Here is a 26,517-nt window from a genome sequence, read left to right on the forward strand (position 1 = left end):
TTCTTCAGGTAGGTTGAGTGTATCTCATCTCACTGAATTTGGGAAGGTGAGGGCATGTCCAAAGAAGTAGAATGAAGCTGGGGAAATAGTCTTAACCTTTGGCTGTGAGCCTTGAAAACAAACTTAAAAGCTAGTAGTACCAACCAGTCTGGGAGTCATGCAGTAGTGGAGCTAAGTGTGCTATGCCCCTGCAGAATCCAGCCACAAAGAGGGCTTGCACCAAAGGTGAGGCTGGCTGTGCCAAGCCGGCAGCAGTCTGTTGCAGAAGGGTGAATGTGGGTGGGTGTGGGGAGGAACTAGCTGAAACGAGGAAGGAAGCAAACCCTGGTGCTTGGAACTCTAAATGCCTGTTCCGACTGATGGAACATGCTGTCGTTGCTTCTGGGGTCCTCTTCTCTCTTGAAAGTGCTGCTTGCAGAGGGTCGACAGGCCTTTAGAACAGAGAGGTCACTGCTTCAGATCTGAAGGTCTACTAGATTTGTTTGTTGGAAGCTTGTCTGTTACACCAGCTGACAACAGCTGAAATACCATACTGCCTCTCCTTACAAACTTTGCCTTGCTGATATCCTTTGATCTTCACAGCAATACTGCCACTGATACCTAATCTGTCTCTGGAAGAGCGCTTGTAATGGTGGTTAGCCAGATGAGTGCATCTTCTCTTTTCTCTTTATTGTTTGGTTTTTTTTTCCTGAGGTACCTAATTGTTGTTGCACAGTCACCTCCTCTTTTGAAAATAAAAGAGGAGGTCCTTTCCAGTCAAGACCCTATTTCACAACACCCCATAAAATCAGTGTGCCTACCCGTAATTTGGGGGTTCCTGCTGCTGGCTACTATCTCCAAAACTACCCGTCCTCTGCTATGCTGCCTGCTTAGGCAGCATGTATCTGTATTTTGAGTCCCACCCTTTCCCACTTGACCTCCAGAGAAGATTTGGCCAACCTGTGCTTGTGTGTTTTCTGGCAGTTACTCCCTGCTCCATGCTTCCAGAAAGACATTCAGTAATGTCAAAGTCAGCATTTCCAGCCAATGGACTCCCTCCTGCCTAAACAGCACAGCCCCTGAGCTCCGGCCGTATGAGGTAAGGACACAAGGGATAGGCAAGTGCAGAGAAAGATGGGTAACTTCCAGAATGCTGAGCTTGTGGTGCTGAAGAGGCCCCTTTAAGTGTCCATCAGGGACACTTCTCAGAATGTGAGTGGGAACTTCAGGTGTCTGAATTGTAGTTTTCTGGATCGTCAGGTGATGGTGAAATCTTTCCTAGTGGTCCCCAGAGAGAAACTTCTCAAGAAGTTACAGTGTTCCAATGGAAATGGGGACCCCAGGAGAATCTCTGTAGTAGCCAGCAGCACGGAGGCGGGGGAGGAGGGGGAAAGAGGCACCCTGCCTCTGAAGTGTTGGAGGCAATAAATGGGAACAGTTAATGGCCTTACAGAGATCTCTGTAAAACCCTGACTGTGGTGATGCTGCTGCTGCTGCCACCCTGTTAAAAGGATAGCCAAAGTAGGAGAGAAGAAAGCTATCTGAAAGTGCTAGCTGCTTATCCTGAATTGATATCCTAAATTGAAGAATGACATTTTATCTTGCATCTAAAAGGTCTGATTTCCAAAAATGCTGAACATCCAGTATCCCTTGTCTGTAAAATCCTAGCTTCAGTGAAAGTAGTGGGAGTTTTGGCAGCGTTTGCTTGCAGAAAAGGAAGTTGTATACTGTTAGCACCTCACAAATGGGAATGCAAGAACTACCTCCTGGCTCCTACTCATAACCCTTTTAGGGGCATGCTTGTTTTTAGCAGTGGCTTGTCCTGATGCTTTTGAGAAGTGGAAGAAATCTTTCATTAACAGCTTGGTTGTAGGCCATGGTATCTATTAGAGCAGGGAATTCCAAGTCAGTTGCTTGGGTGTTGTCTGCATTAGAAATGATTGGTTATTTGAACGTTTGACTGAGGGATGATAAATGCTGACTTTTTATGATAGGTGAAAACAGTAAATTGGGCCTATAACGTGTTCAGGATTTTATAGTATAGCAAAAAGGAGTGAGCATCTCAGGGATGCTAAAATGAACTACAAGGTCTTTATATTTAGTTCCTTAACTGACATTCAAAGAACTAGTATATTTTGGAAGCTGTTTTGATCTTCTTTTTTATATAGATGATTTAGTGTTTGCTGGATGTTGAGGGGTATGTGTCTGATCAAGAAAAACGGTCAAAATGGTCCTTTTGGTATCAATTTAGGTTACATCAGTTAACAGTAAAGTGTGTTTTGGGAAATTGATAGGGCAGATTAAGGACATGAACAGAGAATTCACTTATGTGGTATCAGTTCTGAACTTCGGTATATCTTTTTAACTACAGTTGTTCTTTATTTTTATGCTTAAGAATATTTTTTCAAGTATAACAAAATGTTTTGCAATTGTTTTGTGAGTAGGCCCTAGTATGATTTTAATAGAAGAACAACTTAGATCTATACTTTTCAGCCTTTAAAGATTTGTGAGTTCTGCGGAGGTTGTTTAATGACTTTAAGCCTAATGACAAAAGATTTGATTCTCTTATCTTTCTAAGACTCTTAATAGTTTGTGGACCTCCAGGGATCTCTGGTTAAAAGTTGAAAGCTACTGGTGTAAGTAGGTACTGGTGGCCTCAACTGGCAAAAAGTATTTTTCAAGGGATTTATTAGTTTTCTTGGACACATGAGACTTGAGCAGAAGCTGTGTTGATAGGCCTTACCAGTGTTACATCTTTTAAACTAAGTGGATGTGTAATTAGTGTTGTCTGTGCAGGATGTTCTCCTGGAGAGGTAGAATCAAACTAAAGCTGATGATATTTGAGTTTGGCACATCCATAGGTCAGGTTTGGATTGGGTTTATTTGTTTGTTGTCTAATAGCGGGGAGGGGGGAAGACGGGAAGGAAGAAGACTTTGTCCTGATTAACTTTATTCTTCAAGTCATCCTCAAAGCTTGCTATTTTCAGCTGATGTCGCTAATCTCAGTTTGGGGACAACTGAGTCTTTTTCTCTTTTTTTGATCATATTGAAAGTAAAATGAAACTCAGAATAAGCAGAAAAAATAACAACATTAGTGACTGGAGTTCATTGTAAATAGTTTCCAACCAGTCTATTTCTTCCCCTTGATCCTTTTGTGTTCGTTCTTTTCTGTTTGTGGTCTGTCATTTCTTATTATGGTTGCTGCCACAAATACTTTAAGGGAATTATTCATTTAGTGAAGACAGCAAGATAAGTACAGAAGAGACACTGCACATAAAACAGAATATGCCTTTATTGTATTATTCATTAAGATGCTCATCAGTGTTTCTGTGTGTAAGAAGCCAACAGTTACATGCTTGTTAGAAGTAGGATTTGTTTTGCCAGTCATTTGTCTTGATCCAGGTGGAACGAGCATTTCTCACTTCTGATTTGCTAGCTTGCCCTTTAGAAGTGAAACGAAGGGGCAGTGGGTATTTTCTGCAGTAGATAATGCCAGAATTGTTCTTGATTGCATAATTAAAGTGGTGGAGGAATGGGAGGTTGCTGGGGCCAGATGCTGTTCTGCTTTAGAGTTGGGGTTTCCATCGAAAAAGAGGAGAATGAGCTATGCCCCTCCCTGTTTACCTGTTAAAATTTTCTCTCTGTAGCTCTGGAACAGCAGCCATTTATTTCCAAATGCAGAAGAAGCAACTCTCTTCTTGGGGACGTTGGACACTATTTTTTTGTTTTCCTATGCTATGGTGAGTAAAACTAACCCAAAGCTGCTAAGCTTTGGTTGAATCTTATTGGGATGATCACGCCCACATTTGGACCGGATGAACAGGATCTTCTTCTTGGACTTCCCTAGCACTAACGCAGTTAAAAAGATTAGTTCAGGAGCAGATTTTTTTCCTTCAATTTCTGTTAGTTCTGCCCATGCCTGTCACCCATGTGAAGATGCTTGTTAACAAATGCAAGAGAAATACTGTCACTTCAGAATTTCTCATACACCTATCACCAGTGGGTGGGAGGGCTAGTTCTCTCTCTCCGAGAGTTCTGAGATGAATTTTTTAAAAATAAGACATTTAATGAACAGCTATGAGCAGAGTTTCTTTGGTGGCAGAAGAAGTGGTTAGAATCAAACTGTAAGTTGGTATAAAAACAATGTTTGGATCAGCTTGACCCTTCTACATAATTTTAATTCTTGCAGATAACAGATGCAAATCTTGTGGCTTTATTTAATGCTGTGTTTTGTTCTTAGGGTCTCTTTGTCAGTGGCATAGTTGGGGATCGCCTGAATTTACGCTGGGTTTTGTCTTTTGGCATGTGTTCCTCTGCTCTGGTGGTAAGTTGGAACATACCAGTGTGATTTAGAAATCTCTCTTAGGGTTTCTGGATAGGGTTCTACTTTAGAGGACAAGAGGCTCTGTTTCTGTGTGAATCTGCCCATGAGTTCTACCTGTACCTCAGTGGTCTCAAAGTCTGCATGTAAAACTTTGTGCTGGATGCACTTATTGTATTTCTAAAGCATAAAGCTACGCTAGATGACTCATCTCTTCCTGAAATATCTATTTATGGATACTGTGTCAGAAGGAAATTCCGAAGTTTGAGGCACCGTCTAGAGACTTGATGAACAGCTTTTGTACAAGATTGGTGTTTTTGGACTTTTTGGGACTGTTTTGTATTCTAACTGTTCTCCCAGCCCACATATGTTGTCATCAAGGCTTTTGCTTCCAAACACAATCTTTGCTCTCTTCTCTAAAGGACATGCTAACAATACTAAGCATTCATTTACTTATTTTGTAATTGCTGGGAGGGCATGTGTCAAAAAAGAATGTCCGCTTAAAACAAAAGGGCTCTTCAGGTTCAAGCCACTGCAGGTAAGTGTGAATCAGTTTTATCTCATTGTGGTTTTCTGGTTATTAAAGTAGTGGTAAAATGTGTGGAGTGCTCTTGATTTACCCAGTGGCTACAAACCCCACTATGGCCTACTGCGTTCTGCAAACACATGACCACAAACATGCATCAAGCACAGTGTGCCACAAAGTGTGTTTATTTTGGCTAGTTTGGGTGAGGGCTCTTAGTAATTTGAGACCTGGCTGTAGTATTTATGATAAATTTTGCTGAGATAAATGACTGCTGAGGGTTTTGTGTTTGCATAGAGCCTTGTGGATTCGGATGTCAGTACACTGGCAGATCAAGAGGCTACTGTATTTTTAGTGTTGTTACTGCAAGTATTTGTCCCTTTCTTCTCCTCTCCTGTTATAACTATGCTGTTTACGAAGATAAAAGTCTTTTGTAGTGGAAGTGCCGTGACAACACATTTGTCTCTAGAGTTGTTTGGGCTCTGGAGTCAGTGCTGTGGTGGCTCAGCAGAGGGTGCTATTAGCTCTGAGCTGTTTCTCAAACAATGCCAGGCTTGCCTCTGGCCTGGCGGTTGTGGGGGACCTTCTCCCTGAAATGTTATTTCTTTTTTAGGACCCCACTCCTGCCTGGCTTTCAGGAGTGGCCTCAGGGTTTCTTCTGTTTTTTGGTTTTTTTTTTTTCCTTCCCTCCTCTCTAGGTATTCTTCTTTGGCACGCTCACAGAATGGTTGCATTTCTACAACAAGTGGTTCTACTGCTGTCTCTGGGTTGTGAATGGCTTGCTGCAGTCCACTGGTTGGCCCTGTGTGGTTGCTGTCATGGGCAATTGGTTTGGAAAAGCTGGGTAAGTTGAGTTTTCTTCAGTGACTCACTTATCTGACCTGCTGAGTAGCAGATTGAGCTGAAAGTCTCAAATCAAAAGGGCAACTGTTAGATCAGAATTAAAGTTAAAGTTATGTGGGATGAAATATGCCTTAATTGTTACTATTATCTCCTTTTTTTTTTTTTTCTGGAGCCACGGAACAGCTTGGTGTGAACACAATTGTTTGTGTTAAAGGCACAGGTTCAAACTTCAAAAGCCCCATAGTGCAGAGTGGCTGAATTAAAATTTTCATGCCACTGGAAAACCTGTTTCTGTCTACTTACCACTGAAGAGACCGAATGGAAACTGACTCATTGTAGGTTCAACTCTGTCACTTTGAGGTATTGCAGATGAGCGCTAGCCATAGTTTGTAACCCTGTTGTTGCCAGCTGGCCTCTGCTGTAACACAGTTGTTACAGGATAGAACATTCCTTGCTTATCTATTTGGTACCCCCAAGTTATTCTGTGTTTTGTTTTAAGTGACCTTTGGGTCTCTTTGAAGTGGACTGGGAGAATGCTGTAACTTTATTCATAAGTTAAAGTTTGCTCAAATGTTTTATCTTTGTCTTGCTCCTAATGTCACCTCTTCCTGCATTGCCTTTTTCAAATTTTCTTCCCCTTCTGCAGGAGAGGTTTTGTGTTTGGACTCTGGAGTGCGTGTGCATCTGTGGGAAATATCCTCGGGGCGTTCCTTGCCTCCTGCGTTCTCAAATACGGCTATGAGGTAGGTATTGCTGTCTGGCTTCTAGCTAGGACTGCATGTCTGATTGGGTTTTGAGAGACTAGTTTCTTATCCTGTCTCTGAGAGATAACAGGCTCAGAGTGTCCAGTTTCATCTTCCTGAATTCTGTGGTAGCAAGCAGTAGGCAGAATAGAAAGCGTATTCCTTTCCTGACCCTTCCAAGTTGGCAGAAATGAGCTTGAGACTTCTTTGTAAAGGGACTGATGTTACTGAAGAGCCCTAGCGTCATAGTATACCCTCTTCTGATATGGGTGGCTTAAAGTGCTCTTCAAAGTCATCCATCACTGGTTCTCACTTAACTGAAGTCACTGCTGCTGAACACTGGTGAGGCATAGCTTCTATAACTGGGAAGAGGCCAGGCACACGCTACATTGCTGTAATGCGGCAGGCAGGCAGTTGAATGCAGGTAACGTAAGTGAACCAGCGCGTCTTGCAGCACCTGACCTATGAGGGCAGGCTAACAGAGCTGAGCTTGTCACTCTGGAGATGAGGAGGCTTAAGGTACCAAATAGCAGCCTTCCAAAGCCTGTGAGAAGATTGCTGAGAAATCAGAGCCAGACTCTTTCCTGGGTTGCACGGTGAGAAAGCTAAAAAGCAGTGGATATAAAGTGAAGCAGGGACGGTTCCAAACGGATGTTTGGAAAACTATTTCACTATGAAGTTAGTTGAGCATTGGAACAAGGGGCCACAGCCTGGAGCATCTGTCTTTGGAGGATTTAAAGACCTGATTGAACAAAGCCCTGGGCATCCTGGTCTGAATTTGGTGTTTGACCCTTCTTTGAGCAGTCCCTTCCAATATAGCTGGATCTGTGGTTGTGTTGGGTGAGCTCCTTCCTCACTGCTGTCACCTCAGTACACTAAAACAGCTGTTTGAGTGTGGTCTTTCAGCCTAGATAGAACCAAGTCTGTTTAGGAGAGGTTTCCAAAAAACAAAACTTGTTTCCAAGTTTTATGGATGTAGTCTGGGTTGTTGTAGCTGTGTTTACTCTCTAACAAGGTTGGAATGTAAAGAAACCCTCGATATTCAGGAAAGCCTATGTGACTGAAAGTGTTTTAAAAAATAATCTTTTATTTATTTACCTTCAGTATGCTTTCTTGGTGACTGCCTCAGTACAGTTTGCTGGAGGAGTCATTGTCTTCTTTGGGCTCCTGACGTCACCGAAGGAAGTGGGTAAGTCGAAGAGGGTTGTAGCATTTCAGTCCCTTCATGGAAAGCAGATCTGCAGCTTTCCATGTAGTACTAAAAGTACTGCTCGTTCTGATAGCGCTTGTCCTCAGGGCTTTTATAAAATGGTGTTGCACTTTAGTGTATTTAATGGAGCAAATGCTTTACTCGCCAAGATCACACTAAATGCCTCTGTGCATCATGTGTATAGGGTCTGGATATTTTAAAAAGCAAAATAAAACAGCCTGGCTCTAATATGTCCATTAGGATGTACCTAATTATCAGTTTTTCTTCACCTGGAAAATCAGTTTCTTTTTAAAGAAACAGTACGCAAACTGGTAACTGGCTATGCTAGGAGAAAACTATGGCAAGCCTTAACTGTGCAGTGAGAAGGGGAAGTACTTTTCATCTGCAGGTCTCCTGCAGCAGGTTAAATAGCTCTCAGGTTGGATATGGTCTTTCTCTGAGAAGATGGTAGGCAAGCCAAAATGTAACAGGAAAACAAAAGAACTTTTGGGCTTTGACAGGGCTATGAAGGAGGTTTCCCAGGTGCCTGCAAAAGCTATAAAGTTGGTAGCTCTAAAGCTACCATAAAGAGTGCTTGTAAGAGCACTCGGCAGCCCAGAAAGTGCAGTGCAGTTCCTAGGGTTTCCGTTCCAGCGGAGGCGTTAACAGGCAGCAGCTGTCTGAGTAGCTGCTGGTACAGTCAGCCTCCATGCCCAAGGGAAGCGGTACCCAGGAGCTAGGTCTGAGGATCCCAACCACTAAATAAGGGGGGAAATGCACTAATTTGTTGTGTCTTCCAACTAATGGCCAGACACTCAGAACAGACAAAGCCGACGCCAGGATCAGACAGAATACTTTCAAGAGCACTAGAAGACAAAGGGTAGAAACTGGCGACACTGCAGGACACCATCTAGAAGAGTTTCTAAGCCAAAGGAGGATGGAGGTATGGGAGAGCAAGGGAATTGCTAGAAGGGAGAATTGCTTGAAAGAAGTGAGCATAGCTTTAGAGTGGGGAGAGGGTGGACAGGCTGTGGTCCGTTTTTCCTGTTGCATGTCCCTTGTAAAACTTAGGCCTCCCTGAGCTTGGAGCAGATGAAGACGGCAGTGTGGAGGAAGATGCCAACAGACCTTTAATGGGCAATGATGATGCAGATGATGATGACCGGAATTACTCTATTCAAGCAACTGACACTGACAACCAGCCAAAGGCCATTGGCTTTTTCCAGGCTTGTTGCCTTCCGGGTGTAGTACTGGTGAGGACACAGATTCTTGAGTGAGATCTGACTTATATTGTTAAACGTAAAGCTGACTTTTTGTGTTGTCAGCATTTGTTGACATCATTGTTAATATGTTGATCCTGTGTTGTAGTTGTTGATATCTGACTTCTTAAGCTGTTAAAACCTTGGGGTTGGGACTGTTATCCTTGTGTGCATGGATTATAATACTGTCTGGGTATGCGGTTGCATGTTGCTCTTCCCATCAGACTCCTGTTTCATTTAGTGCATGTAGTGAGCCAGCTAAGGGCAGCAGAGATCCTGCCCTTTTTGTGCTGAATTTAGAAGGGAGGCCATGAGCAAAGGTGGCTGTAGGATGCTTTCTTGGTAAGGTAGCTACGCTGCCCTGAGGAGTGGGATTCTCACTGCTAGCTGAGCATCACACAGAACTCTGTGGCATTGATATTGGGGTTTGGTTTTTTTTAGTTGTCTTAAAGCAGAAAGCTGGCCTGAAAAGCCTTAATCAGCATGATGTAACATGTGGCAAAGTAAGCCGTTTTTTTTATAAACAACTGGAAACAAGGTCTGGTGATGCAGTTTCCACATATCCTCATCCTGTCCCTTGTGTGAGAACTTGTACTTCTGTATCAGCAGTCTTGCCCAATTCATGGATTTGGTTCAGCTGAAAAATCAACCTGCCATTAAAAAACGTTAACTTTCTGTGTCAGTGGGCTGTGTGCCCCCTGAATACTAGAACTAGTACAAGAAAGGAGGAAGGGTGGCTGGCTCAGTAATACAGTGTGAACTGTCTGGATTTGATCATGAAGCAGAACTACTGAATGGACAGTATGTCAGATACCCTTCATGAGTAAAGCGGTTGGTTGTGATTAAGGCAACACAAAATCTAGAAGGGATGGGTGGATTGTCAGTGTTTAGAGTGCTGGACAACTGCAGTTCTGTTGTTAAGACCTTGGCTGAGGGATGGCAAAAGAAAGCATACCCATCTTGAGTTCTTTCCTAATATGGCTAAATGCCATATAAACTATGGCTTGGTTTTGGTGGTGCTAAGAACAGGCTGATGTACAAAGAACCTTTAGGCAGAATTTCTTAGTGGTGGAGGCTGCCTCAGTTGATGTGTGACTTTTTTCATTGGTCAGAACATAAGAAGGTAGTACACAACTGATGTTGCTGTTTCTGTACTTGGGATTTTGAGGACATGTTCTGTGCATTAACCCAGCAACATGAACACATCTGAGCCTGACTTTTATCTGATGTCAGAGCAGTGCCCAGCCAAACCAGGACATTCTGTCAGATCAGTGAGAGACCAAATACTGAGAGAACCTCCAAAGCCTTGTCAAGATTCTACAAAGACTTTGACATATTTTTTCTGTAGTTCCTCTCTTCTCTTGCTGAGTGATATGGTGGAAGAGTTTTAATACAGACAGCTTTCCTCTAAGCCTCCAGAAATTCGATGTTTAATCACTGAGACAATCTGGTAGACAGTTTCTAAGCATGTTGTAATAAATATCGCTTTGTACAGTGCACTTTTCACACCCAGAGGCAGGAGAACTCTACCAAACATCCCCGTGTCTTACGTGTGTAACAATACAGCTAAAAAGGATGTATCTGTTAAAATAACATGAATTCAGAAGAGATCATTTTGTGGAGTTTAATATATAAAAAGATATGCTTTTTGAAATTCAAAGACAAGTATGTACATACACATATACATACAGTCTCAAAAGCTGTGATTCTAGCAGGTTGTTTTTTCTGCCATCATCCTTGTTTACCTCTTCAAATATGGGTTCCTTGAATTGCCGTGTCAGTGTTTATCGGGATGTGTTACTGAAATAGTGTGCCTCGTCCCTCTGCGTGGTGGGCCAGCAATCCCAGAGAACAAATCTTTGCCACACACGTGAAAGCTTTAAAGAAGGAGATCTCCTGCTAGCTAAAGAGAACTTGAGCCCAGCAGCCAAAAGCAGGAGGTTGTCTCAGCTGTTGGGTTTGGAAGCATGTGCTTAGCTTTGGCCAAACCTTTCATCTTGTGTCCTGGAATACCTGCCTGGGGGTTATGAACGAAGCTTTCTCTTCTGGTGCTGTAGGCAGATGAGCCTTCTGAGCGGCAAAAGATAGCACAGAAAAGAACTACTTCACATAACTCTTCTCAGCATGATGCACACATAACTAAATCTCAAGCTTGTTTCATGTCACATGGTTGGCTCCCTTCTCTTCAGAAGGTGAACTGAATTTCCTTCATTTTTTGAAACCTGGTGTCATTTCCTCTCAAGATTACACTGAAAGTGTTTTAACCCGTTGCATTCAGTGAAAAGAAAATAACCTTCTTGACAGTGATTTTTGTATTCCTGGGTTCCCTTTGATGTTCAGTGTTAAGCTTTCATAATGCTGCCTTCTTATGTGAAATGCAGAAGCACTTCCCCCTGAAAGCTTTAGCTGGATACAGAGCTTTATGGGAAGAAGCAGAAACACTGTTTGCATTTCTCAAGTGCTAACTGCTTGCTGGCCCTCTCTTTGTTCCAGTACTCTTTGGCCTACGCCTGCTTGAAACTGGTGAATTACTCATTCTTCTTCTGGCTGCCCTTCTACCTCAGCAACAACTTTGGATGGAAAGAAGCAGAAGCTGACCAGCTCTCGATCTGGTATGATGTGGGAGGAATCATAGGTGAGTCAGCAAGTGAATGACATCTTCCTGCAGTTGCCCTGCTAGTGTTTGAAAATGAAGGACAGTCAATGCAGCTCAGAGCAGTTGTGTTCAGTAGGATCTAGCTGTTCACCGAATATATGAAAAGTCTAGTTATGTATGTGGCTGCTTGGCTGTTTTTTTTCCTAAAACACAGAGTATGTGAGCCCCCTAAAGAGTTTACATATAATTTAAAGGGCACTATTATATTCTTGGACATTACCCCCAGCAGGCATTTTTCTTTACTCACTAGGACTTTTTGAAAAGTGCCATGTACAAAATGGTGTCCCTGCTGCTTGCTACTTCCTTTCTGCCAGGTACCCTTGAGGGATAGTTTAGATCTGCACTTACTGGGTTCTGTACTGTCTCTTCTGTCCTGTGTTTTTAAGAACAGACTCAGTGCAGATCTCAGCAGAGCAGGCACAACTGTGTTATGTTCAGAAATAAAATGTAATTGCACTTGTTTCTGCTGGCTACAAAATCTGACCCTGTTCCTCCAGAATAAAGAACATATTGTATATGTGTTTAGACTTCCACTCTCCTGTGTTCAGTTTCTTGCTTTATTACCTTGTCCAGTTAGCTTTCCTAGAATAGACATCCTTGTTTTGGTCTGTTCAGGGTCAGGTTTTTTTGCCTGTGTGGCCTTTTCTATGTTAGGCTTTCTCAACATTCTAGTTTCTGCCAGCAGAGCAGTTCCTACACAGGTAGCAATGATACATAAGGTGATTTTTATCAGCTATTGGCATTTGTTGCAATTAATTGCACCTACCCTAAGTAGGTGAGACAGCAGGGAATGTGAGCCCCCTGTGTGCTAATGCTTTCCCTGTGAAAAAGAACTGCCTTTTCCTGCACTTTCTGTTAAAGAACCCAGGCACAATGTTAAGCTTGCTTACATCCAGGTTGTGGTGATCCTAGAGCTGTGATCACCCTATAGGGGAAGGAGAAGGAAAGCAGGAGCATTGGCTAGTTGCGTGCCAGAAAAAAAGAAGTAATAAATTCCTGGGAAAGCAGTATGAGTACTTTTCCCTGCTCTATCTGAGCCACTTAAGTTTACTGTTGTCTCTGTCTGGGGCAGTAAGGGCAGGAGACTTAGTTTTCAGGATTTTAGAGAGAATGCGTATTGATGAGAAGGCAAGAGGCCCACTGCACTCAGTGAAATGAGTTTTGTTCAAGGTGTTAGCATCCTGAGCCTGACGATGATTTTTTTTTTTTGCAGGTGGGACTATCCAGGGCTTGATTTCTGATGTGCTACAGAAGAGAGCCCCAGTGCTAGCAATTAGCCTGCTCTTTGCTGTAGGCTCTCTTTTTGGATACAGCCGTGAGTATGCTTTTGTTGCGCAGTGATAAGAGGTTCATTGGGTACTTCTTGGAGAGAAGCAGAGCACAGCCTGTTCTAATTATGTTTTCTGGTCTTGAAACTGCTTCTGGATCAGGATGGTGCCTTTTGGTCTATTCTGCCTGAAGTGTGGCTCTGCACAGAAAGAAATCTGTTCTCTGGTTAATGAGGTGGAAAAGAATTAGCTGAGTGGTTGGATTTCTCTGTACTGGTGAGTTATGGTACTGATCCTTCTTCAGTGTCAGTGAGATTTTTGGCATTGTCATTGTATCAACACCACAACTGGCAGAGCAGGATATCTCAGCTGCATCCGTATAGTAAGAGGAAAGAGAACCTGGGGACAGATCTGTGCTGGAGTATATATACACACTACAAAGAGGCAGAAGCTCTTAGACTTCACCACTTACGCTTTTATATGTGGTGAAATTGAAGAGTTTCTGCCTCTTTTATAATAGATATAGTTCTCGGTGATTGGTTATTGAAAGGAGTCTGTCAGGAAAACTGAGTAGAAGGAGACAGGCAGATCTCATTTCTATGAAACATCTATGAAGCTCTTCTAAGGGTAACAGTTTTGTGTCTTCAGACATGATGTCGTGTGGTACCAGAGTGCTTTAACTCACTGGGATGTCATTTCACTTCTCTATGTCTTCCTCCAAAACGGGGTGGCAATACAGGCTGGCTTGTATAGAGCACTTTGAGATCTGTGGACAGAAATCGCTGCCAGAGGTGGACACGAACAGTAAAGTGTGCCTTTCAGAAGCATGCTGGCTTACTCAGATGGTCTCAAAGTAAGGTCAATAAGGTATAATCATTAAATAGTGGGGATTGGGTTTGGTGGAGTTTGGTGGAGTTTTGTAGGCTCTTGTGCTAACTCATTACTTTCAAAAGTGAATTGGAAGCAAATGGGAAATTATTGCTGACGAAGTTTGAAGTTTGTTCTAGATAGCAGAGCAGCCAGAGGTCCAAGTGTCTTGTGCTTAGCTCTGTCCAGCCAGATACAGAAGGCTCAGACAGGCGATACAAAGTTACTGCAGTGTGATAATTAAAATGAGACAGACCAGGAAACCTTTTCATGCTTATAGCGTGTTGCACATAAGAGTAATAATGGCCTGAGAGTATGTGAAGAGGGCTGCAACTTGCCTCACGCATGGTAACTTGACCATGTGAGGGCCCTAAGTTGAAGCAGTGGGTTAGGAATTCAGGTGATGCCTGGAAGTGAGGTATCAGGGAAAACAGTGTCTTAAAAACACTGAGAGACTGTAGCGGAAAACCAGCTGCATGTGCACAGTATGGTGCTGTTCCTGGAAAGGCAAGCAGAACCTGTAGATACCCAAGCATGGCTTTGTAAGGAGGAGTGAGGATATGGGGTTTTGCATTTTTTACTTTATTGTGCAGCATTGTTTAGGCAGTTGCTGGATTACTACCTCCAGATCTAATCTCTGTATTTTAAAAAAAGATTTTGGAAAATTCAGAATGAGTGGAAGGGTGGTTCAAGTGCTGAATACTTTATGGTGGGAGAGATTGAGTTGAGTCTAACTTTCCCAGAGAGACAGAGGGACTTTCTATTCAAATGGACTTTCAAGGAAGGTAAATGCGAACTCTACGTCATAGAAAAAGGCATAACAAGGGCTGGAACCCAGAGCCAGGCAAATCTGATATTGAAATAGGGCACAAAATTTTAATGGCAAAGGTGACTTTTCTACTGTAAAGTGCTGTTGGGAAACTTCTAGGTCTTTAGTCTCTAAATGCCTTTAGTCTCTAAATTTCTGTAGAAGTCTCTAGTCAAATAGAAGTTATTGTTGACACTATATAGCTAATTGATCAGGCAGTTCAAACTGGATGTTTGCATGTTTCTTTCTGATCCTAAATAAGTGGCTTTCTCAAGTTCATTTGTTTTATTTACACTCATCTGGTCTTTCTCTTGCAGGTTCTCCAAACAGCAAACCTATCAATGCTGTGATCATGGCAATTACAGGTATCTTATTAAATGTCGCTGTTATGCTAGTAGACATACATATACATTGCAGAAAAATCGGTAACACCAGCCTCAGGTGGTGGTAATACATTTGTTTGTGCTGCCATCTCTGCTGGTTTTGCAGAAAGAATAAAAGCTGGGGCCCAAATTCTGTTCCTTTTGGAATACAACTGTAGGAAAACTGCCTTACAGAGGGAGGTGTAAAATATAGACTGTCTAGAATAATGGCTTGGAACTAAAGGGGTCTGCCTTGGCTTAGTATGATGAGGACGGATTTATGCCAAAATACCTAGCCGTGAGCTGGTATCTGAGGAAGTGTCTACATGGCAAAGTCATGAGCTACAGCTCAAATTTGAGGGTGTTTGTCTGTCAGAACCCCAAATACCCTGTGTACTGTGAGAGGTCACAAGCTTTGTGTGCTACCAGACATACTATGCTGTGTTATGGAATTAAGATTAGCCTGCATGAATAGAGCCTTTCTTTTCAAACACTCCTACTTCAGAACTTCTCTGTGCTGTTGCATTTTTTTTCCCCTTCCATCTCCTTCACCAATCCCCGGAGACTGAGGCAGTAGCATGGGGTATACTACTCCAAAGTAGAAATGTTTCTAAATCTGCTTTGTGTTGAGGGTTTGTATATGCATGCTGTTCAAAAGTAGCTTTCTGTATTCAGTTTGGGGTGTCCTTACTCTTCTTGCAGAATGTGCCACAGCTAATTACCTCGTTTTTGCTGTTGGATGAAAGTGTGCTTGTTGGCAATTTCTGTGTGTGTACTCCGGGTACACAAGGTGTGCCATGACTGTATGCTTCAGCTGTGAGGGTAGACTTTTACCTACAATTAGTCTGTGGTCACTATCCCTACACTTAATCCTTTTCCTGAGCTTTGCATGGTAGAAAATCTGTGTTTCGAAGATGCTCTGTTGAGAATCTATCCTCATGCTTGTTTTGCACCAAGGCTGTTTTCTTGGCACTTCCAGGATTTTTCATCGGAGGCCCTTCTAACATGATCAGTTCTGCAATTTCTGCTGACCTGGGGCGCCAGGATCTGGTGAAAGGCAGCAGCGAGGCTCTGGCAACAGTCACAGGAATTGTGGATGGAACTGGCAGTATTGGTGCTGCAGTGGGCCAGGTGAGGCTACCAAAGGAAAACAGAGGTCTGGGGAAGGAGGCAAAGGGTCTGTTATGGTTAGAGATGTTAGCTTATTCCTCAATCCAAAGTTGCATGGAGAGAGAGAGAGAGAGAGAGAGAGGGGTTTTTTTTAAAAATATGTATTTATTTGAGAAACAACCAAGGGAACATAGGTATTTTAAGCTTCCAGTGGAAGGAATTTAATTAAGAACTAAACTAAGTATTCATAGTGCTAATATTACAGCACTTTCATAGTTCAAATAAATTTTAGAGACTTTCATATCCTGAACTCCAAAAAGCAAGTAAAGATCAGCTTCACAAAGAGCAAAAATAAAATATTTTGGAGTTTGTTTGGGATTTTTTGTTCAAAGGTAATAGCAAAACCTTTGCTTACAGAAAAGCTTACCTGTATAACCGACTAAAATTAGAATACCTATTATGAATGTTACAGTTTTATAAAGTAGTTTAAAATTTACTCTTATTTGTGGTTCCCCTTTTTATCTATGGATGTCTTTTACACCTTGTAAATACAGCACCACTTGCTTTGATAGTCCTTACAGTATTCTGCCACAGGTCTGAAGACTAGACTGTTGCAGAAAAGGAAGCTGACAGTGTGCCCACTGGGGACATTCTTTCTTCTCAAATAAGTGTTAACTATGTGGAAGAACGCAGTGGTTCTTTGGGAAGGGGAGGATTTAGTAGCAAGATCGGAGCCAGGCATCCTCTATTTCAGGCATCCTCTAGTGCTGGTAAAATACCAAGGACGCAGGCAAGGCATACAAGTTTCTTTTCTGGAAAGGCATTTGGGTTTGTACTTACGATTGATTGCCTGATAAATACGATTGTTCAGTCTCTGTTTTGTAGGAAAGATGCTGCTTAGCTCCATTAAACATGGAAAATTACAAGTGCTTCGTGGACATCTTAAAGTGCACTGTTACACTCCATGTTCTTCTTGCATTGTCTACAGTGTTTCTGTCTTCCCCCACACATACCATTCAAACTTACGTCATCATAAAAATTGGGTCTTTAGTTCTGAAAAATTCCACCTGCCTCCCATTCTAACATTGCATTTATTTCAACAGAGACAACCATGATGTCATTCTGGGGGTGTGTGAATAACAGCAAATGCACAATGAATGTGTTAGAAATTCAGATCCTGTTTTGTGCTAATATACCCAGTAGTGAAGAAGGGAGGCTCTTGTACAGCATCTGAATATAAATCTGCTGATAGGGAATACATTTTCTTTTGTAGCCTGTGTAGTCCTATTGAACTAGGACGCAGTTCAGAACAGACTGTACTCTCAAGTGTCTTGCCTACGATGAAGGGTTAAGTAGTTAGTGGTTGCACAGCTCTTGAAAATCCGTCCCTGTGTAATTTATAAATCATTCTAGAGCTTTTAGTTCTTCTGAGAGTACTTACATCCACTTACGTCCCAGTGTTCTGTGCAAAAACCTTGTATTCAGCGGAGTCAATTTGTCACCCTTTGAAACTAGTTCAGTTCTGTCTCTGTGCTGCCATGAGTTACTGTAAAGCTTCAGGATGGTATCTCCGCTTTGCTGAGACTGTGGGTTTTATACAGAAAGGCTGCTGTCCTGAGTCATCTCTTCTGACAGGAAAAGATCAGCTGGAAGGTTTTGTGATCAGCTCTGTATGGAGTGTTAACAGCCCACAAATTCTAGAAAATGAAAGAGTAATGCCTGAAAGTCATGCTTATCTTCCCAGTTTGAATAATTTTTTTTCCCCTTTCATTTTAGTATCTAGTGTCTTTGATCCAGGAGAACCTGGGATGGATGTGGGTTTTCTATTTCTTTATTCTAATGGTAAGAAATCTCCTCTTTTAAAATTCTTTGTCGAAGTTTTTGTGAGAACCTGAAAATTGCGACTTAGACGAGCAATCTATTTCTGCAGCAGCTGCAAACTCTGATGCCATTCTCAAAGTGATCTATGGTGTGCCTTTGCCTCAGGGTGTCTGAATCAACTAGGTTCATTTTGGATATCCTTTAAAGTCATGTTGGCCAACAGGAACTGAGATTGTGGCAGAGGCACAAAAATACTTGCCTAAAAATACCTGTATACATTTCCTAAAGTTCCTACCACCTGACTGACTTCCAAGGCAGGACTTTTTCCTCCTTCATCTCCATGATACATAGTTCCTAATATTTTCAGGGAGCTGAAGTTAAGCTTCTTGTTTGTTAGCCCTTGAAGATTAATGGAAGGAGTGATGAGGCTCTTGCAACTAAAATGAAAATGCCTTGTCCTGGTATACCACTGGGGGAGAAGACCATTCAGGCCCTCATCTCCTCAGCATTGCCACAGTGGTGAATGCTGTACAATTCACCCATTCTTCCTTGCGGGAAGTGCCAGGAGTTGTCTTTGCATCTGTGCTGACAAGGGAAAAGGCCGCTTTGGTAAGCAGCAGAGGTGGCCGGGAGGAAGGCTGTTGAGGAGGTGAAGAGCTCATCTTCTTTATGAAGAGAAGATCATGACAACTGAAATCGTATGAGCTTTCCTGCAAGCTCAGTCCTTCCATCTGCTGTGCCACTTTGTCATTGCTTCTCTTAGCCTGTATCTTTCTGGGGAGGCCGTGAATGCACATTGGAGCGCAGGATGGCTGCACCTATGGTTGCTCTGTGCTAATTGTCCTGGATATGCTTCTTTTCACAGACGAGTTCAACAATCCTGTTCATTTCACCATTAATAGTGAGGGAGATCAAATTGCTTCTGCATGAACGGCGGCTGCGAATGCTGGCTGAGTGACTTCTGCTTGCCTCTGGAAGGACTGTTGTACGGACCTGACAGCTGGGACACTAGTCAAAACTTTGGGAGACTTGTTTCTTACATCCTCCAGGTTTGGACTAATTCAAAACGGCTCTGCAAGACTTGATTGACCTGCCTTTGCGAGCTCAATAGTGAAGTACCAAATACCCGTCCTGAGACCACCCTCATCATGGAGCTGCTGACCCAAGCTAGACAATCCACGGGCCTGGCGGATTGTCCCGGCCTACCAGACTCTTCCATGTCAGCAGTCACACTAGGGTCTTCTGTTGGGTGGTCTCACTGCTATACCCTTTCTTATTTATTTCTGGATGTCCTGACCAAAGGTCGACTGTTTAAAACTGACAGAGAGGCTGTCTTACAATGAATTTTGATGCTCTGTTGTGCTGGTGAAATCATACAGTGCATTTCATGGGTAGTCTAAATTTACGATCACTTTAGCTTTTAGAAAGGGCAAAAATAATTATTTGGAATTTGCGCTGTCCAATTGTTTAAAAAATGCTGTTGCTAAATCTCTGCACAGACAGACCTCTGCTATCCCTAGCTATTAACTGTCACATATTCCAGTAGTTGACATGGAGAAGTTACCTCCATATTTGTTTTTAGCATTTTTTAATAATAATAATAATATTACTAATCTCTGGGAAATGAGATTTCAGTTTTTAACTATTTAAGCAGACAAATAGTGTGCAATACTTTACTGTGATCTCTGAGAATAAGCCTTAATAGATCCTTTGTGTCTAAAGGATCCTTGAATGGCTTTGGGGATCAGCAATGGGACACAAATACTTTCACTACTGCTTTGTTATTTGAACGCTGATCAATACTGACCAAAATGGGACTGTCAGGTGACCCTCTGAAGGAAGCTGATGTCATACTCATTGGGTAATTGCTCATCTCTAGCAAAGAGAACCAGAATGGAATTAAAGGAATTTAAGGGACCTGGATGCTCTCAGACATGGGCTTCCAGACAGGGACTGAAGCGTACTCGTGGAATAGCACCAACGAGCAAGTGCTGCTGTCTTCCCCCATGCTCCTCTGGCTATGGCTGCATAGGGGACCTCAAGCTCCAGGGTTTTAAAGCTTGCGTTGTATCAGCATGGTGGTATTTGAGTATTTTGCAGTACTGTGGTAAGCAGGGTGACCGACTGACACCTCTAACGTTTGTTGGTGATGTTAATGAGATCGTCGAGTAACTTCTCAACAAATTGTTTTCTGCTTATGCCTTGGGATGTTTCATTGTAATACGTATGTGTTAACCAGCAGAACTTTGGATCAAATACTCAATCTAACTAGTCAGCGATGCCGGGATGGGGGTAGGGGGCAAGAAAATTCTTGGAGCTGAAAATTTGAAACTTTTTAAATGGGAAAAGTTGCCTTTTTAAAATGTACAGTGGCTTTTGGTTTTTTGTTTGTTTTTTTTTTTAATTTATGACCAGGACGATTTAGTCACGTGTTGATTGTAATGAGTGGAACATTATTAGTGCCTTACGGTTTTACTGTATTGAACGGTTGCTTGGTAATTGCTGCTTCTGCAGTGACGGCTCTGTGCACAGCTTTACTTACTGTGAAACTCAGTTGCTCCATTTTATACTTTTTTTGAGAGTCTCTTTCTTTTTATCTTGGTGGAAGTGATTCTTGCTTTTTTGCTAGCCCTCGAAAAATTTCAGTGCTTGGGAAAACGGTGCGATTAAGCTGATGAGGGACCTGAATCCTGTTCTTCTCTCTTCTCATTCCCATTCCAACTTTTGCCTGTATAATTAGAGCAGGAGACTGAGAATCTATCATCCTGTTCTCAGAATTATGCCCTGGGGTTAGTGTTCACATCCCAAGCTACTCATTAGCCCCTGTACAAATAGAATCAAAACTCCCTGAAATTTAGTTCTAAAATTGATGGTGGCACCATTTGCCCCAGCCACGGTGTCTGAGAATCTGTTTCGAATTCCAACCTCGATGAGCTTTTTGGCCGGCCGTCTGGGCACTAGATAAGCTTCTGATGAAAGGTGGGATGGGAAAGGGACGTCGCTGGGGTCGGGGGGAGGAGAGGCAGGCCCCTGTAACAAATGGTTTCCTGTAAACAGTTCTGTCCCCTCTTGAGAAGTGTCAGATGTGTTGCGAGTGCTGCAAACACAAGCTGCCCAGCAGCTCGCATGTAAGTGTGCGGCGGTGCTTTGAGGCCACCCTCAATTAGCGAGGCGTGCCTGTGACTTCAGGATTGTTTTGTTGTCGTCCTGGATTTTTGGTTCTGTGTATTTCCTCAAGGTGCTCAGATGGAGAAAGGTTTTCAATCTGATCACGTCCAAACTGATCTCACGTGAATAAATGTAAGTTGACTTGATCTGGGCTAATTCTGTGTGCTTTATTCCACTTTTCTCAAGGCGGTTCTGCTGAGCGTGCTTCTCTTCCTCCTTGTTATAGGCCTAGCTCTAACAGCTGCCTTTCATTCAACTGCTGTGAAGACCTGAGCCCTGACTAATGTTGAAACCAAACCCTCATCCCAACCTAAGAGAGGACCATGTTCCCGCATGCAGCGGTTTGGCACTCTTCCTGATCAGTCTCACGAGAAGCTTTGTGAGGGTCCCCTAACAGAGATGCCCATAACGGTGTAATTGATGGTCTTAAATAAAGAAGCCAAAACATATACTTGGTTTTATTTATTTATTTGTTGATCTGCGGGTAGAAGTCAGGTGTTCTTGCCTTGAAATTAAATGTGCCGTGCGGCTGCTGGCCCTGCTGTGCCTTCTCTCCTGTGGCTTGTTTCTTTAAACACAAATCCACACCTACGCTTAGCTGTGTTTAAATGGACACAGTGGGGAACTTTGTAATTGTGTTTGTGTTTTATAGTTTGCCGTAAATTCAGAGTTGAGCACAATACTGGATTGCTGGAAAAAAACTCATGCCTGCATGTTCTGGTCCCTCAACTCCGAGTAGGTTGGTGGTGCTGTGATGTTATTCTTCAAGAAAAGTAACAATTCATATTTTTACCCCTTTTCTGTCACTTTTTTTTTTCCTACTCATGAGGAACTTCCCAGCCTACTCTGGAAGTACTCTAAAGAGGAGAGCTTTGCTTGAGTATCTATTTGAAAATGCTGATAGTAGCAGTCCCCATCGCCACCACTGTGACTGTGATCTCCAGAGCCCAGCGTTTGGGCGAGCAGGAGTGTAGGAATTACTTGAATTCAGAGTGCAAAGGAAGCGCATTAGGAACTGATCTCTGGGCGTTTGGTTGCAGCCCAGGATGTGACAGACTGTCTGACCAAATTGGTTATGAAAGAAAAGGTGTGCCTCAGCCCCATGGTGCTTTTCCGTATCAAGAAAACTCCTAGCAATAGATGCCCTACAAGCAATGCTACTGCGTCCTGGTTTTCTCGGAGGTCTGGAACCCAGCGGTACGGAAGTCTGCCTGCTGCCAGTATCACGGTGCTCTCCAAAGGGGGAGAATTGGGCTTCTGCTCTAAGTGCTGGGCAGCCTTAGAGAGCACGTGAGCTTCTTGTCCTCACCAAACCCAGAAGAGCAGCTTTTCCTTCTGCAGGAAAGTGGGAGGAGAAGCAGCAGCAAGTTTTAAGGGTTATTGTTTACTCCCTGAGATAAAAGGAGAAAGTATCTATTTTGAGATAGTCCCACAGATCTCGCCAGTAAAAGCACTAGCTGTTCAGGGATGTCTCAGACACACCACTGATCAGTTACTCTTGTGTAATTTTGCCCTCTATCCAGCCGTGGCCAAAGTCCTCTGCCAAACCTATTTGCAATTTCTTCCCCCTTCTTTTCTAACTCAGAGTGCCTACAGGGATGTTTTGGGTTCTGTATTGCAAAAGTTTTCTAAGGCACAGCATGCCCACCTTCCTACGTCTCTGTCAAGCCTTATCTAATCCTTTTAGTAAACAGCCTACGGTTCTTGGAAGCCTGTAAATACAAGCTCTTAGACCATTTTGTGGGGTTGGATCTGGGGGGTGTGTGTTATGTACAGGCCCATGAAATCATCTTGGTTCTATTAAAGCCTTTCTTAAATGAGAGTTGCTTAGATGAATATTTAGAGCAATGCAAAGAAGAAGAATTTGGGCAATTGCTGTGTATGTTCCCTTTGGTTCTCCTGCGCTGGTGGTTATGTTTGTGCCCATGTCTGGATCCCCGGAGGTTCTCCTGGAATGTCTCCTTTGGCCGCCTCCAGAAGAGTGTATAGCTGTCTATGAAAACAAATGCAATGGGCAAATCAAAATGTACTCCTGGAGCATGGGAGCAGATAGCAAGCTTTGTGGCTCTCTTGTTAGGTTTAAGATTACTGCCAGGAGAAGGAAGATATCTCTCTGAGATTACAGAAGCCCAGGTAAACTGTTTGAAGACAACCTATCTTGTTTCTGACTAGTTTTTAAAGCAGCAGATGGCGGTTGACGGACCTCTGCGTGAATTGAAGTCTGCGTCCATTGGTGGTGTAGCTCAGTTGTGAAGGGTAGGAAATACATACACCACCACCTCTTGTCCTTGTGGATCATACGAGTAACAATATAATCCAGAGCGTACCAGGGGAATGACAGCAGATAAGGATGAGATTACTTAGATGTGCTATTTAAATCTTCTTTCCTTATAACGTGGTAAGCGAAGAGTTGGGGATTTGGGATGGGTTGATTTCTCTGGGCTCCTGGATTCTAACACTGGCTCAGAGAACTCCTGCACCCGGAGACCTACATCCTCACTCTTTTTCCCGTTTGTCAGGTGGGACCCGTTTCCAGAAACTCACTGATCTGCTCTGGAGTGCGTGGCAGAGAAAAGCGACGTTGGGCTGACAAAAGCTGGTGCTTGCCTGCAGCGAGTGCCAAAGATGACAAAGCAATTGGGTAATGGCTGACTGTGCTATTCAGCCGGAAGGATGGGAGTATCCCAGAGGCAATTTCATCGGGGCTGGCTCCACTATCCATTCACCTCTTCTTCAGCCTCCTTGCCCTCTGCCGTAACTCTTGCATCCTTCTGGGAATATTAATGTTTTGTTTCTTCCAGTCAGAAGCAGGTTCATCCCAGGACTGCTTATCAAGGCATGGCAAGAAGTAGGACAGATGGCAACAGGCGGCTGTGGTTCCTGCTGTTGAATGCAAAGAAGCTGTTACGTGAGGAGAGATGCAAAGGTGGGAGCCCTGCCTGCAACAGCAGGCATGCGTCAGCATTGCACCAGCACAAGTGATTTCTGAATTAGTGCACAGCTCTGAAACGTCTGGGTGAGCGCGTGTGCAGGGCTGGTAGGGTCTCTGCTGGAGGTGGCTTTTCACTGCTTAGCTTTGTTTCTGTGCGCATCTGTGATGCTCTTTGGGCTACTGGAGCTCCCAGGCCCTTTTTTAAATACCATCTTGGCCCTGTGTGCTCAGGCAGAGTCAGGGCTGGTTTCCCTGAGGGAAGGAGGAGGGTGCCGGGGGAACACGGAGCCATGGCCCCAGCAGCTGGGTGCCACCCTGGTTCTGAGGGACTCTGGCCTTTGCTCCCAGGTGGCGAAATCCAGATTGCTTTATGCGCCTGGTTCTGCTGTACTTTGCCACTTGCTTTGGCCGCTGCTTTGCCATCAGTTGGATGAGGATCTCTGCCTGTCTTCTGCGACTTCGCTGACTGCAGTTTTCTCAGCTGCTTTCTCTTCTTAGGAAGGGAGCAGGGAGTCACTTTGGGGGCTTTATCATAAGTCAAGGTCTTGGTTTGCCAGGCTTGCTCTTTTCTTCCTACTTCCACTCTTTCACCCCAGGTTGCCCGTTCAGCCTCAAATGTGCAGGGCCGGATTCCTCCCTCCTCTGTCCCCAGTCCATTTTCTTTGCTCCAGCCTTTGTGGTAGCTTGTCTCCAGGACTAGAAAAGGAGCCAGTATTTTCTGTGCTAACAAAGTGAGCATTGTAATGCAGTTGCAGAGTGGGTGGATGTGATTGCCGACAGACGTATTCCTTCTGCTAGGGTGTGGATTAAAGCTCAAGGTGACTTTGTTCCTGCATAAATTCACTAACTTTCCCCGGGGAACTGAAGGGGCAGGGGTGGGAGGGCAGAACTATGATAAATGAAAGTGTCGGAAGGAAATGCACTTACACAGCACGCACTACTAAAGCATAAATGTGTGCTCTGTAAGTAGCTTTCAACATAGCTTAAGGTAGCACTCCGTGGATTAAAAAAAAAACCAGGACGATGTTTAGCTGAGAAGTTGAGCGTGGCTCTCTGCAGGCTGCTATCCCAGTGTAATTGCCTGGGTAAGTGGATTAGCAAGCAGCAGCGTGGCTTGTTCCGGGCTTTGAGGGGAGCGAGGAGGGCACTGTTCCTCACAAGAGGATGAGGCGGAGGCAGGCAGCCGTTGCGGCTCTCTACCAGTCAGACCCGTTCGACACTGAAAGCTGTGGCAGACGGTTGGGTTGTCATCGCGTGCACTCGCTGGGAAGGGTCCCATGGAAACAGTTCCTTTCAGAGCTATCACTTGTCCTTATCTGCCGCGAGGTGGGTATGGTGACAGCAAATCACATCTTGGGACACTTCTTCTCTGCCTTTGTTGCCATGGGAATTGGTGTCTTCCGCAGCTTTGTCTTCTGTGAAAAAAGAGAAGTGCTGTTACCTCCCCTGGCTCACCCACCAAAATGTGTCGAGGATGAGGGGGGTTGTGGTCAGCCACATCGTGCCCGGAGCAAAACGTTCGTGCCAGGAACGGGGCTGCGAGGTTGCTTGTCTTAAAATCTCATCTGGCCGCGCACGTCCCTCTGCGGTAGTTACCACGTCTACGTTACGGGGTGGTGATGCAGAGCAGAACGCGGTGAGGCACGCTGGCCCAGGTAGCCCTGCTCCACTCGCCCTGGGTGTCAGATGCGGAGCTATCTGACCTTGCCAGAGTAACAGGGCTGGGACCTGCCCTCGCACCCGCTTCAAAATCAGGTAGAAGAATCTGGGTCACGCAGGCGTCTGACACGCCAAAACACGACGTCGTTCCAAAAGTCTGGCAGGGCCCAGGGGTTCGAACGCCCATCCAGCGGGGACGCAGGTGGGGTCCCCTGCCTGTGCGGGAGAGGGAGGCCGTGGAGGGGCAGAGGTGCACCAGACTCGTGGGGAGAGGTGCTGTGTTTCGGCTCCCTCCCCGGGTGACTGAGCAGCCCCCGGCAGGGATGTGGGAGCCGCGCGGCCGGTCCTTCATAACCAGGAGGCGAAGGCACTGCGAAGCTTCCGAAGGGAGCCAAGGAGTTTCCAGGGAGCGGGAGCCCAGTCGGGAGCCTAACCCAGGATCTGCATCTCTCCTGTGCTTCAGCTCATGGCCCAGCCCTGTTGAGTGCGGTAGGGAGAGAAGGGAAACTGCATTTACAACGTGAGCCTTAACTCTTAGGGGAAACCGTTCGGTCCCTGGAATTTTCCATGCTGTACGGGGAGCCAAGGCTCTCGCTCTGAGCTATCCTGAGGTGATACGAGAAATCAGCTCGGTTCGGAGAGCTCCCCGCCCTTGTACCGTACATCTCGTTCCTTCCTCCCAGCCCTCGCCTGTGTCGTTTCTTTAGATTGTAACTGATCTCTATTTTATGTACACTTTTCGAGCGGATTCTGATACCGAATTAAAAGATACTTATCTGCCCCAAACTCCTACGAAACAAAGAAGTGGTGTTATTTCCACGGTACGAATGAGGAACTGAGTCAGAGGGAGGCTAAATGACACATCCGAGGTTACCCAAAAGGGCCGAGCGCTGCTGGGAACCGAATCTGGCAGTTCCTCTCCCCGCTGCCAGAGCCCTCGCCCTCCGCGGCGCTGGGCGTGGGGCATCGCCCCGCTCTGCCCCGGTCTTTCATCTCCGCCTGGGCCCTT

The 26,517-nt window shown here is 44.3% G+C and overlaps 1 protein-coding gene across 1 annotated transcript in view; it reads left to right on the top strand.

Annotated features, from left to right (window-relative positions):
- Window positions 1–19,147, top strand: part of SLC37A3 (solute carrier family 37, member 3) — a 19,328-nt gene extending 181 nt beyond the window's left edge. The window contains exons 2-14 of the mRNA XM_009582340.1: window positions 946–1,078; window positions 3,627–3,719; window positions 4,220–4,303; window positions 5,522–5,667; window positions 6,313–6,409; window positions 7,514–7,598; window positions 8,670–8,851; window positions 11,351–11,492; window positions 12,727–12,828; window positions 14,774–14,821; window positions 15,798–15,949; window positions 17,705–17,770; window positions 18,615–19,147. Coding sequence (XP_009580635.1) covers window positions 946–1,078; window positions 3,627–3,719; window positions 4,220–4,303; window positions 5,522–5,667; window positions 6,313–6,409; window positions 7,514–7,598; window positions 8,670–8,851; window positions 11,351–11,492; window positions 12,727–12,828; window positions 14,774–14,821; window positions 15,798–15,949; window positions 17,705–17,770; window positions 18,615–18,707 — 1,423 coding nt within the window. The 3' untranslated portion in view covers window positions 18,708–19,147. The remainder of the gene's footprint in view (window positions 1–945; window positions 1,079–3,626; window positions 3,720–4,219; window positions 4,304–5,521; window positions 5,668–6,312; window positions 6,410–7,513; window positions 7,599–8,669; window positions 8,852–11,350; window positions 11,493–12,726; window positions 12,829–14,773; window positions 14,822–15,797; window positions 15,950–17,704; window positions 17,771–18,614) is intronic.
- Window positions 19,148–26,517: the final 7,370 nt, after the last annotated feature.

Source organism: Fulmarus glacialis, unplaced genomic scaffold (assembly GCF_000690835.1).
Source record: "Fulmarus glacialis isolate BGI_N327 unplaced genomic scaffold, ASM69083v1 scaffold8397, whole genome shotgun sequence".
In the NCBI taxonomy this organism is placed as follows: domain Eukaryota; kingdom Metazoa; phylum Chordata; class Aves; order Procellariiformes; family Procellariidae; genus Fulmarus; species Fulmarus glacialis.